This window comes from Cherax quadricarinatus, chromosome 5 (assembly GCF_038502225.1).
Source record: "Cherax quadricarinatus isolate ZL_2023a chromosome 5, ASM3850222v1, whole genome shotgun sequence".
NCBI lineage: Eukaryota > Metazoa > Arthropoda > Malacostraca > Decapoda > Parastacidae > Cherax > Cherax quadricarinatus.
This window is the reverse complement of record NC_091296.1, coordinates 3,936,469-3,949,937: the sequence shown is the minus strand read 5'-3', so window position 1 is coordinate 3,949,937 and position 13,469 is coordinate 3,936,469. Positions and strand designations below refer to the sequence as shown.

The following is a 13,469-nucleotide window of genomic DNA, read 5'->3' as shown; positions in this document are numbered from 1 at the left end:
GCTCATAGAGCAGGGAGAGAGTGGACCTAGTGACGACCGGTGAAGAGGCGGGGCCAAGAGCTATGAATCGACCCCTTCAACCACAATTAGGTGACTATACATACATATATATATATATATATAATATATATATATATATATATATATATATATATATATATATATATATATATATATATATATATATATATATATATATATATATAAGAACATAAGAAAGGAGGAACACTGCAGCAGGCCTGTTGGCCCATACTAGGCAGGTCCTTTACAATTCATCCCACTAACAAACATTTGACCTACCCAATTTTTCAATGCTACCCAAGATATATATATATATATATATATATATATATATATATATATATATATATATATATATATATATATATATATATATTTATATTTATATTTATTTATAGATTTTGGGTGTGTGTGTGTGTGTGTGTGTGTGTGTGTGTGTGTGTGTGTGTGTGTGTGTGTGTGTGTGTATAGACAGATATGTGCGTGTAAATTTATCATATACCGTGGTTGGAACAATTCACTACTGACCCCCAATACCGTGGCTGGAACAATTCACAACAGACCCACAATACCGTGGCTGGAACAATTCACAACAAACCCACAATACAGTGGCCGCAACAATTCACAACAGACCCACAATACCGTGGCTGGAACAATTCACAACAAACCCACAATACCGCGTCTTGAATATTGCACAACTAACGCACAATACTGTGGCTGGAACAACTTCCAACCCACGATTTCGTGACTGGAATCATTCACAAATGATCCACGATATCGTGACTGGAACAGTTCAAGACTGATCTACAATACCGTAGCTTCAACACATCTGAACTTCGCTTGGGAGAGATGTCTTGGAGCGACGTTTTTATCCATCGAATTGTTAATAATGGCTCAGAACGGACCGAAACATCGTCTAAGAAACCACAACCCTGTTAATGCTGGGTCAGGAAATCTATCGACAAGGGATTAAGAACAAAGAGTCACAATACCATGACTGGAACAATACACAAATAACCCGTACATAGGAGAGAGAAGATTATGGCGACGTGTTGCTCAAACTTGGACAATTTAAGTCCCACTTAAGGGATTAAGGTAAACTATCAATGTATATACACCGAGAGTTTACTGATACACTTCTCCGGGTATATATATTCTGTGTAAAGTAAGGTGATGTGATCTCTTACCAATCACCACGAAGACGGCCCAAGACACCATCGCTCTTCCCTGTCCAGCTGACGCCACAAGACAGTTGCTCCTGCACTTCCGTTGGGCTTTATATACTTGCGTGGCCTTCCAGCGCGCCTGCGCAGAATTACCCTTTGATTGCACCTTTGTACTCGCCTAGAGGCGCTTGCACATGTCGAGTCATACATCCTGGCAATATTTCTTAGTTACTGCCAGCTTTGCAGATTTCTTGATCCCTGGAACTAGATCGTACCTACTCTTAAAGCCTTGTAGGGTTCATATGGGCTCTCTACCTGCCATCTTCGAACCCTGACTCACTATCCTCGAGGTTCAAACAGCTTGAACCTAGTTTCTCTATCCAGTCTTCTGAGTATTTTGTATGTCGTGATTATATTTCTTAGGTCTTTCTATTTCTACGTTTGTTAGGGTTGGATTCCTTTATTTTATTATCATTATTATTATTATTATTATCATTATTATTATTATTATTATTATTATTATTATTATTATTATTATTATTATTATTATTATTATTCCCTTCATGTACGCAGTTTTAGTGACAAATTACAGTTGTAATTTGACTTTTGATTCAGCGCCAAGACTTTGCTTTTCTTTCTTCTTCTTCTTCTTCTACTTCTTCTTCTTCTTCTTCTTCTTCTTCTTCTTCTTCTTCTTCTTCTTCTTCTTCTTCTTCTTCTTCTTCTTCTTAACTTCATAAACCTCTGGTCACGATTTGTGATTTTTTTTATAGACTGTTATTGTATTGAGAGCTGACACTTTCTCCCAGTTACTGGGAGGGAAAGTGGCAGGGAGGAGTGGGAGGAAGGTGGGAGGGAAGGAGGGGAGGGAAAGGTGGCAGGGGAAGAGGTCAGGGAAAGGTGGGAGGGGAAGGTGGCAGGGGAGGGTGGGAGAGGAAGGTGGGAGGGAAGGTGGGAGTGGAAAGTGGGCAGGGAGGGTGGGGAGGGGAAGGTGGGAGGAGGGAAGGGTGGGAGGGAAGGTGGGAGGGAAGGTGGGAGGGAAGGGGTGGGAGGGAAGGGGGTGGGAGGGGAAGGTGGCAGGGAAGGGATGGGAGGGAAGGTGGGAGGGAAGGTGGGAGGGAAGGTGGGAGGGAAGGTGGGAGGGAAGGTGGGAGGGAAGTTGGGAGGGAAGGTGGGAGGGAAGGTGGGAGGGATAATAACAATACCAGTACATGATACAACTTATACAGACCATAGTTCACATCAGTGACATACTACTATATAGAAAGTCACTTGTTTATACTGAGCATTTCCCGCAAATTAGGTCAATATTGTCCCCAGGATGCGACCCACACAAGTTCACTAACAACCAGGTACCTATTTTACTGCTAGGTGAACATGGACAACAGGTGTCTTAAGGAAACACGTCCTAATGTTCCCACCCGTACCGGGGATTGATCCATGGACCTCAGTGTGTGAGCTGAGTGCCCTACCAACCCAACTACGGAACACCTAATGGAAGATTTGTAGAAAGGGAAGGAGAGAAAGATAGAGAGAGCGAGATAGAGCTAGAGAGAGAGAGAGAGAGAGAGAGAGAGAGAGAGAGAGAGAGAGAGAGAGAGAGAGAGAGAGAGAGAGAGAGAGAGAGAGAGAGAGAGAGAGAGAGAGAGAGAGAGAGAGAGAGAGAGAGAGAGAGAGAGAGAGAGAGAGAGAGAGAGAGAGAGAGAGAGAGAGAGAGAGAAAGAGAGAGAGAGAGAGAGATAGAGAGAGAGAGAGAGAGAGAGAGAGAGAGAGAGAGAGAGAGAGAGAGAGAGAGAGAGAGAGAGAGAGAGAGAGAGAGAGAGAGAGACAGACAGACAGACAGACAGACAGACACACACACACACACACACACACACACACACACACACACACACACACACACACACACACACACACACACACACACACACACACACACACACACACACACACACACACACACACACACACACACACACACACACACACACACACACACACACACACACACACACACACACACACAGGGTGACGAACAAAGACAAGATAAGAATCTGTCATTGAGAACAAACGCAACACCAGATAGAACAACAGAAAACAAAACAAAAGAACAGAGAGAACAACAGAACGAACAGTAGAAATAATAGCAAAAATAATAACATCATAATTAAGAACGTAATACCTACCCCCAGGAGACAGGAGCTGCGACCCGACCCCTGCAACCACAAATAGGTGAGCACAGTTCATGAGCACCAGTCACCTGTTGTCTACCAGTTTATGAGCACCAGTCACCTGTTGTCTACCAGTTTATGAGCGCCAGTCACCTGTTGTCTACCAGTTTATGAGTACCAGTCACCTGTTGTCTACCAGTTTATGAGCGCCAGTCACCTGTTGTCTACCAGTTTATGAGTACCAGTCACCTGTTGTCTACCAGTTTATGAGCGCCAGTCACCTGTTGTCTACCAGTTTATGAGCGCCAGTCAACTGTTGTCTACCAGTTTATGAGCGCCAGTCACCTGTTGTCTACCAGTTTATGAGCGCCAGTCACCTGTTGTCTACCAGTTTATGAGCACCAATCACCTGTTGTCTACCAGTTTATGAGCACCAGTCACCTGTTGTCTACCAGTTTATGAGCACCAGTCACCTGTTGTCTACCAGTTTATGAGCACCAGTCATCTGTTGTCTACCAGTTTATGAGCACCAGTCACCTGTTGTCTACCAGTTTATGAGTGCCAGTCACCTGTTGTCTACCAGTTTATGAGCACCAGTCACCTGTTGTCTACCAGTTTATGAGCACCAGTCACCTGTTGTCTACCAGTTTATGAGCGCCAGTCAACTGTTGTCTACCAGTTTATGAGTGCCAGTCAACTGTTGTCTACCTGTTTATGAGCACCAGTCACCTGTTGTCTACCAGTTTATGAGCACCAGTCACCTGTTGTCTACCAGTTTATAAGCGCCAGTCAACTGTTGTTTACCTGTTTATGAGCACCAGTCACCTGTTGTCTACCAGTTTATGAGCGCCAGTCACCTGTTGTCTACCAGTTTATGAGCGCCAGTCAAATGTTGTCTACCAGTTTATGAGCACCAGTCACCTGTTGTCTACCAGTTTATGAGCGCCAGTCACCTGTTATCTACCAGTTTATGAGCGCCAGTCACCTGTTGTCTAGAAGTTTATGAGCGCCAGTCACCTGCTGTCTACCGATTTATGAGCACCAGTCACCTGTTGTCTACCAGTTTATGAGCACCAGTCATCTGTTGTCTACCAGTTTATGAGCACCAGTCATCTGTTGTCTACCAGTTTATGAGCACCAGTCACCTATTGTCTACCAGTTTATGAGCACCAGTCATCTGTTATCTACCAGTTTATGAGCGCCAGTCACCTGTTGTCTACCAGTTTATGAGCACCAGTCACCTGTTGTCTACCAGTTTATGAGCACCAGTCACCTGTTGTCTACCAGTTTATGAGCACCAGTCACCTGTTGCTTACCAGTTTATGCGCACCAGTCATCTGTTGTCTACCAGTTTATGAGCACCAGTCACCTGTTGTCTACCAGTTTATGAGCACCAGTCACCTGTTGTCTACCAGTTTATGAGCACCAGTCATCTGTTGTCTACCAGTTTATGAGCGCCAGTCACCTGTTGTCTACCAGTTTATGAGCACCAGTCACCTGTTGTCTACCAGTTTATGAGCACCAGTCACCTGTTGTCTACCAGTTTATGAGCACCAGTCACCTGTTGTTTACCAGTTTATGTGCACCAGTCATCTGTTGTCTACCAGTTTATGAGCACCAGTCACCTGTTGTCTACCAGTTTATGAGCACCAGTCACCTGTTGTCTACCAGTTTATGAGCACCAGTCATCTGTTGTCTACCAGTTTATGAGCACCAGTCACCTGTTGTCTACCAGTTTATGAGCACCAGTCATCTGTTGTCTGCCAGTTTATGAGTGCCAGTCACCTGTTATTTACCAGTTTATGAGCACTAGTCACCTGTTGTCTACCAGTTTATGAGCGCCAGTCACCTGTTGTCTACCAGTTTATGAGCACCAGTCATCTGTTGTCTACCAGTTTATGAGCGCCAATCACCTGTTGTCTACCAGTTTATGAGCACCAGTCACCTGTTGTCTACCAGTTTATGAGCACCAGTCACCTGTTGTCTACCAGTTTATAAGCGCCAGTCAACTCTTGTTTACCTGTTTATGAGCACCAGTCACCTGTTGTCTACCAGTTTATGAGCGCCAGTCACCTGTTGTCTACCAGTTTATGAGAGCCAGTCAAATGTTGTCTACCAGTTTATGAGCACCAGTCACCTGTTGTCTACCAGTTTATGAGCGCCAGTCACCTGTTATCTACCAGTTTATGAGCGCCAGTCACCTGTTGTCTAGAAGTTTATGAGCGCCAGTCACCTGCTGTCTACCGATTTATGAGCACCAGTCACCTGTTGTCTACCAGTTTATGAGCACCAGTCATCTGTTGTCTACCAGTTTATGAGCACCAGTCATCTGTTGTCTACCAGTTTATGAGCACCAGTCACCTGTTGTCTACCAGTTTATGAGCACCAGTCATCTGTTGTCTACCAGTTTATGAGCGCCAGTCACCTGTTGTCTACCAGTTTATGAGCACCAGTCACCTGTTGTCTACCAGTTTATGAGCACCAGTCACCTGTTGTCTACCAGTTTATGAGCACCAGTCACCTGTTGCTTACCAGTTTATGCGCACCAGTCATCTGTTGTCTACCAGTTTATGAGCACCAGTCACCTGTTGTCTACCAGTTTATGAGCACCAGTCACCTGTTGTCTACCAGTTTATGAGCACCAGTCATCTGTTGTCTACCAGTTTATGAGCGCCAGTCACCTGTTGTCTACCAGTTTATGAGCACCAGTCACCTGTTGTCTACCAGTTTATGAGCACCAGTCACCTGTTGTCTACCAGTTTATGAGCACCAGTCACCTGTTGTTTACCAGTTTATGTGCACCAGTCATCTGTTGTCTACCAGTTTATGAGCACCAGTCACCTGTTGTCTACCAGTTTATGAGCACCAGTCACCTGTTGTCTACCAGTTTATGAGCACCAGTCATCTGTTGTCTACCAGTTTATGAGCACCAGTCACCTGTTGTCTACCAGTTTATGAGCACCAGTCATCTGTTGTCTACCAGTTTATGAGTGCCAGTCACCTGTTGTTTACCAGTTTATGAGCACTAGTCACCTGTTGTCTACCAGTTTATGAGCGCCAGTCACCTGTTGTCTACCAGTTTATGAGCACCAGTCATCTGTTGTCTACCAGTTTATGAGCGCCAATCACCTGTTGTCTACCAGTTTATGAGCACCAGTCACCTGTTGTCTACCAGTTTATGAGCACCAGTCACCTGTTGTCTACCAGGTTATGAGCACCAGTCACCTGTTGTCTACCAATTTATGAGCACCAGTCACCTGTTGTCTACCAGTTTATGAGCGCCAGTCACCTGTTGTCTACCAGTTTATGAGCACCAGTCATCTGTTGTCTACCAGTTTATGAGCACCAGTCATCTGTTGTCTACCAGTTTATGAGCGCCAGTCACCTGTTGTCTACCAGTTTATGAGCACCAGTCACCTGTTGTCTACCAGTTTATGAGCACCAGTCACCTGTTGTCTACCAGTTTATGAGCGACAGTCACCTGTTGTCTACCAGTTTATGAGCACCAGTCATCTGTTGTCTACCAGTTTATGAGCACCAGTCACCTGTTGTCTACCAGTTTATGAGCACCAGTCATCTGTTGTCTACCAGTTTATGAGTGCCAGTCACCTGTTGTTTACCAGTTTATGAGCACTAGTCACCTGTTGTCTACCAGTTTATGAGCGCCAGTCACCTGTCGTCTACCAGTTTATCAGCACCAGTCATCTGTTGTCTACCAGTTTATGAGCGCCAGTCACCTGTTGTCTACCAGTTTATGAGCACCAGTCACCTGTTGTCTACCAGTTTATGAGCACCAGTTACCTGTTGTCTACCAATTTATGAGCACCAGTTACCTGTTGTCTACCAGTTTATGAGTGCCAGTCACCTGTTGTCTACCAGTTTATGAGCACCAGTCACCTGTCGTCTACTAGTTTATGACCGCCAGTCACCTGTTGTCTACCAGTTTATGAGCGCCAGTCACCTGTCGTCTACTAGTTTATGAGCGCCAGTCACCTGTTGTCTACCAGTTTATGAGCGCCAGTCACCTGTCGTCTACTAGTTTTTGAGCGCCAGTCACCTGTTGTCTACCAGTTTATGAGCGCCAGTCACCTGTTGTCTACCAGTTTATGAGCGCCAGTCACCTGTCGTCTACTAGTTTATGAGCGCCAGTCACCTGTTGTCTACTAGTTTATGAGCGCCAGTCACCTGTTGCCTACCAGTTTATGAGCGCCAGTCACCTGTTGTTTACCAGTTTATGAGCGCCAGTCACCTGTTATCTCCCAGTTTATGAGCGCCAGTCACCTGTTGTCTACCAGTTTATGAGCACCAGTCACCTGTTGTCTACCAGTTTATGAGCGCCAGTCACCTGTTGTCTACCAGTTTATGAGCACCAGTCATCTGTTGTCTACCAGTTTATGAGCGCCAGTCACCTGTTGTCTACCAGTTTATGAGCACCAGTCACCTGTTGTCTACCAGTTTATGAGCGCCAGTCACCTGTTGTCTACCAGTTTATGAGCGCCAGTCACCTGTTATCTACCAGTTTATGAGCGCCAGTCACCTGTTGTCTACCAGTTTATGAGCGCCAGTCACCTGTTATCTACCAGTTTATGAGCGCCAGTCACCTGTTGTTTACCAGTTTATGAGCACCAGTCACCTGTTGTCTACTAGTTTATGAGCGCCAGTCACATGTTGTCTACCAGTTTATGAGCGCCAGTCACCTGTTATCTACCAGTTTATGAGCGCCAGTCACCTGTTGTTTACCAGTTTATGAGCACCAGTCACCTGTTATCTACCAGTTTATGAGCGCCAGTCACCTGTCGTCTACTAGTTTATGAGCACCAGTCACCTGTTGTTTACCAGTTTATGAGCGCCAGTCACCTGTTGTCTACTAGTTTATGAGCGCCAGTCACCTGTTTTCTACCAGTTTATGAGCGCCAGTCACCTGTTGTCTACTAGTTTATGAGCGCCAGTCACCTGTTTTCTACCAGTTTATGAGCACCAGTCACCTGTTGTCTAAGAGTTTATGAGCGATAGTCACCTGTTGTCTACCAATTTATGAGCACCAGTCGCCTGTTGTCTACCAGTTTATGAGCACCAGTCACCTGTTGTTTACCAGTTTATGAGCGCCAGTCACCTGTTGTCTACTAGTTTATGAGCGCCAGTCACCTGTCGTCAACTAGTTTATGAGCGCCAGTCACCTGTTGTCTACTAGTTTATGAGCGCCAGTCACCTGTCGTCAACTAGTTTATGAGCGCCAGTCACCTGTCGTCTACTAGTTTATGAGCACCAGTCACACGTTGTCTACTAGTTTATGAGCGCCAGTCACCTGTTGTCTACCAGTTTATGAGCGCCAGTCATCTGTTGTCTACCAGTTTATGAGCACCATCACCTGTTGTCTACCAGTTTATGAGCACCAGTCACCTGTTGTCTACCAGTTTATGAGTTTCAGTCACCTGTTGTCTACCAGTTTATGAGCGCCAGTCACCTGTTGTCTACCAGTTTATGAGTGCCAGTCACCTGTTGTCTACCAGTTTATGAGCACCAGTCACCTGTTGTCTACCAGTTTATGAGCGCCAGTCACCTGTTGTCTACCAGTTTATGAGCACCAGTCACCTGTTGTCTACCAGTTTATGAGCACCAGTCACGTGTTGTCTACCAGTTTATGAGCGCCAGTCACCAGTTGGTGTTGCCGAGGCAGCAAACGCACCTGGCGATTTATTGTCTTAACTCTCATTATTGTTCCTGCTGTCATTATTGTCTTCTGCAAGTCATCCGTCAACTTTATCCTCGTTTTACGTTGTTCGTTTTGTTAAGCGATTAACAGCGTCAATTTCTGAACGTTTTAAGGTTTAAATAATAAGATATTATAAGGACACAAACTGAAATAATTCACTGACTTTTTTCTGGGTTATCCTGGTAGGTAATTTACCCTTTGTAAGATAATTGTACTTATGTCTACCTGTGTCTAAATAAACTTACTAGACTAGGTTACTTTAGGGGAGAATAAATCTGATTTTGTTAGGTTTGGTTGGAATAAATTTAGTTTTGTTAGGTTACAACAAATCTTAATATAACTAATAGAATCTTGCGTAACTTTACGCTATTTTAGCATTTAGGTATCTGCTGTCCCTGTTCTCCTAGTAGTAAATAGGTACCTGGGTGCTGGTCTCCTTACACCTGCTACATATGTTCACCTAAAATTCAATAGGTACCTGGGTGTTAATTTCCTTACACATGTTCACCCAGCAGTCAATAGGTACCTGGGTGTTAATTTCCTTACATATGTTCACCCAGCAGTCATTAGGTACCTGGGTGTTAATTTCCTTACCACTCACTGCTTTACACGTTCACCTAGCAATTATTATTATTATAATCAAAAAGAAGCGCTAAGCCACAAGGGCTATACAGCGCTGCAGGGTAGGGAAGGAAGTGAGGGTATTGCATGGAAAAAGGGAGGAGGGATGATCAGTAGGTTACAGAAAACAGCGGGGCAGGGGATAGTACGGGGGTAGAGGGTAGCAAGAGATTGAATTAGAAAGGGCTGAAGGTATCAGAATTTGTAAAGTAAGTCAGTTGTTGTCAAAGAGTCAATGAGAGAGTCCGGATGAAAGGTTGGTCCATCAGCGAGAAGGGAAGGTAAAAAGAGAACAGCGGAGCGAAGACGACGACGGAGGTAAATTCTGCGTGCTCGTTGATAAAGTGGGCAGTCCAACAGAATGAGGCTGACTGATAATGGAGCTTGGCAATTCTCACAGAGAGGAGCAGGGCGCCTCTCCATGAGATATCCATGAGTAAGACGAGTATGGCCAATGCGAAGACGGGAGAGAGTAGTCTCCCAACCTCAACACTGGTGATAAGAAGACGGCCAGTAACCTATACTTGGTTTAATAGATTGAAGTTTGTTGCCGAGCATAGTAGACCAACGGTGTTGCCAATGGGTGTGAAGGTGGGAAGATATTGCAGCAAAATAGTCTGTAAATGGAATACCTCTATATGAAACTGGTAGGTCATGTACTGCTGACCGCGCAGCAGTGTCTGCCTGTTCATTGCCCTGTACGTCAACATGACCAGGGACCCAACAAAAAACAATATCTTTATGCTTGGTAAAGATGCGGCATAGCCAAAGTTGGATACAGAGGACTAAGGGGTGAGGTGCATCAAATTTCTGTATAGCCTGTAAAGCACTAAGGGAGTCTGAGACAACCACAAATGATGACACAGGCATAGATGCAATACGGATAAGTGCTGCAAGGATGGCATACAATTCAGCAGTAAAAATACTAGCCGAAGATAGTAAATGCCCTCATACGACGCTGTCCGGAAACACTGCTGCAAATCCTATGCCGTCAGAAGACTTAGAGCCATCTGTGTACACAGCAATGGCATGAGAATGAGAGTGAAAGTGGTCAAGAAAAAGAGAGCGGGAAGCGACCGTAGACAGTTGGGCTTTCGAGCAAGGAAGAGAGAAAGAACAGACTCGAACAGCTGGAACTTCCCAGGGGGGTAGGGAAAAGTGAGATGCTACATGAACATAGAAAGGTGGTAATTGAAGAGAAGACAAGAGTGAATGAAGGCGAAGAGAGAAGGGACGGAGTAAACAGGGGCGGCAAACAAATAAAGAATGTCTACTAATATCAGTGACCATTCTATAAATGGAAGGATTGCGGAGATCATGAGAGCGTACATAGTAGCGCAGGCAATGGGCATCATGGCGATCGGATAAGGGTGGAACATTCGCTTCTACATATAGGCTCTCGACAGGGGAAGAGCGAAAAGCACCAAGGCATAAACGTAATCCTTGGTGATGAATGGGGTTAAGGCTAGAGAGAGTAGCAGGAGATGCCGCTGAATAGATCTGGTCACCATAATCAAGTTTCGATAAAATAAGGGTGGAATGTAGGCGAAGGAGGGTTCGACGATCAGCTCCCCATGAAATATGAGCAAGGGTTTTAAGAAGGTTCAGCCGGCTGTGACAAGTTGCCTTCAGAGAGGTAATGTGAGGTTTCCAGGATAACCTACGATCAAAGAGGAGGCCCAGAAACTTGACTGTATCACGTTCAGGGATACGGGAGCCATAGAGGTACAAAGGATGATCGGAGATGACAGAGCATCTAGTGAAAGTAATTTGGTGGGTTTTAGTACTGGAAAATTTAAACCCACGTGTGGTGGCCCAATTGGAAACACGGTCGACCGCATGCTGGAGAGAAACTGTAATGAGGTGACAGTCAGCGCCTGCACAGGCAATAGCAAAGTCATCAACATAGAGTGATGACCAAATATTTGATGGAAGACTAGAGGCCAAATCATTAATAGCAAGGAGAAAAGGTGTTGTGCTCAGAACACATCCCTGGGGGACACCTTCAGCTTGGATAAAGTCCGGGGAGAGCACATTATTAACCCGAACACAGAAATGCCTGTCAGTTAAAAAGTTCTTAAGGAAGGATGGTAGATTGCCTTGAAGGCCTAAGGAGTGGGCTTGGGCTAAAATATTATACCTCCAAGTTGTGTCATATGCCTTCTCAAGGTCAAAAAATATGGCAATAACTGAGTGGTTATTCGCAAAGGCATTACGAACATACGTATCCAAGCGTAGTAAGGGGTCTATGGTAGAACGTCCCTTATGAAAGCCATATTGACGAGTGGAGAGACTGTTGTGTGTCTCTAAATACCACACTAATCGTCTATTTACTAGGCGTTCCATCACTTTGCAAACTGCACTGGTAAGAGCAATGGGACGATAGTGGGAGGTTTCATGTCCCGTAGTGCCTGGTTTGCGGAAAGGGAGAACAATGGCGGATTTCCACAGCTGTGGAAGAACTCCTTGTGACCAAATAAGATTGTAAAGGCATAATAGGACTGCAAGCGCTGACTGATGTAAATGTTGTAGCATACGAATATGAATGTCGTCGGGCCCAGCTGCCGATGATCGGCAAGCTGAGAGTGTTGCCTCCAGTTCTTGAAGTGTAAAAGGCACATTATACTGTTCTTCTCTGAGAGAAGAAAAGTCCAAGGGTGTTAACTCTCTGGCAGACTTTGAGGAAAGAAATGAGGGGCATAGATGGAGTCCCTGAGAAATACGGACCAGATGATTGCCAATTTCATTGGCAACATCTAGTGGGTTTGCTATTTCAACACCGGCAACCTGCAGAACAGGAGCCGGGTCAAGAGAATATTTACCACTCAGTTTTCGTACTTTTTTCCAGACTGCACTCATAGAGGAAGCAGAGGTGATGGTGGAGACATAATCTCGCCAGCAAGTGCATTTAGCGTCACGGATGACACGGCAAGTGATCGCACGCTTCTGCTTAAAATCAAGAAGTCTCTCCGTGGTTCTATTGTACCGGTACCTGCCCCATGCAGCGTGTTTCAAACGTACTGCACGAGCACAAGCAGGAGATCACCAAGGCACGCATTTCTGAGAATGCCTTCCCGAAGTTTGGAGTATAGAATGAGAAGCTGTGGTTAAAATGGAGGACGAGAAGAGGTGTAAAAGCTCATCGATGGAGGACGAAGAAGGAACCTCTCTAAAAACAGTTAGGTGTGAGTAAAGGTTCCAATTTGCCTGATCAAATTGCAAGCGTGGGATGCGAAGAGGTGGTGAATATGAAGGGGAAGTAAGAATGATTGGGAAATGATCGCTGTCATGTAAGTCCGGGAGAACAGACCAAGTGAAGTCTAATGCGGCGGAGGAAGAGCAGACTGAGAGATCGATGCAAGAGAGAGTGTGAGTCCGAGGATCAAAATGGGTGTGAGTACCTGTATTTAAAACATGGTGGGGGTGGGTGGCAAGAAAAGCCTCTAACTGAATGCCACAGGAATCACAGTGAGACCCCCCCAGAGGAAATGGTGGGCATTAAAATCACCAAGTAACAGAATCGGTGGCGGTAATGACGAAACAAGAAAGGCAATATCCAGAATAGATAATGCCCAAGAAGGAGAGAGATATAAAGAACAGAGCGTATACCACCTATGCAAGTGGATACAGGCTGCTGTGTAATGCAGCGAAGTACAAACAAATAGCTGATGCTACGGAATATCAGTGAGTAGAAGAAGGGCACTTTCATTAAAGGTCCCATCAGGAAAAGGATCTGAAGAATACAATAAATTATAGCCTGAGATGGGAGAGATAACA

The 13,469-nt window shown here is 45.0% G+C and overlaps 1 protein-coding gene across 1 annotated transcript in view; it reads right to left on the bottom strand.

Annotated features, from left to right (window-relative positions):
* Window positions 1-1,284, bottom strand: part of LOC128684909 (protein Skeletor, isoforms B/C) — a 39,888-nt gene extending 38,604 nt beyond the window's left edge. Inside the window, exon 1 of the mRNA XM_053771256.2 lies at window positions 1,209-1,284. Coding sequence (XP_053627231.1) covers window positions 1,209-1,239 — 31 coding nt within the window. The 5' untranslated portion in view covers window positions 1,240-1,284. The remainder of the gene's footprint in view (window positions 1-1,208) is intronic.
* Window positions 1,285-13,469: the final 12,185 nt, after the last annotated feature.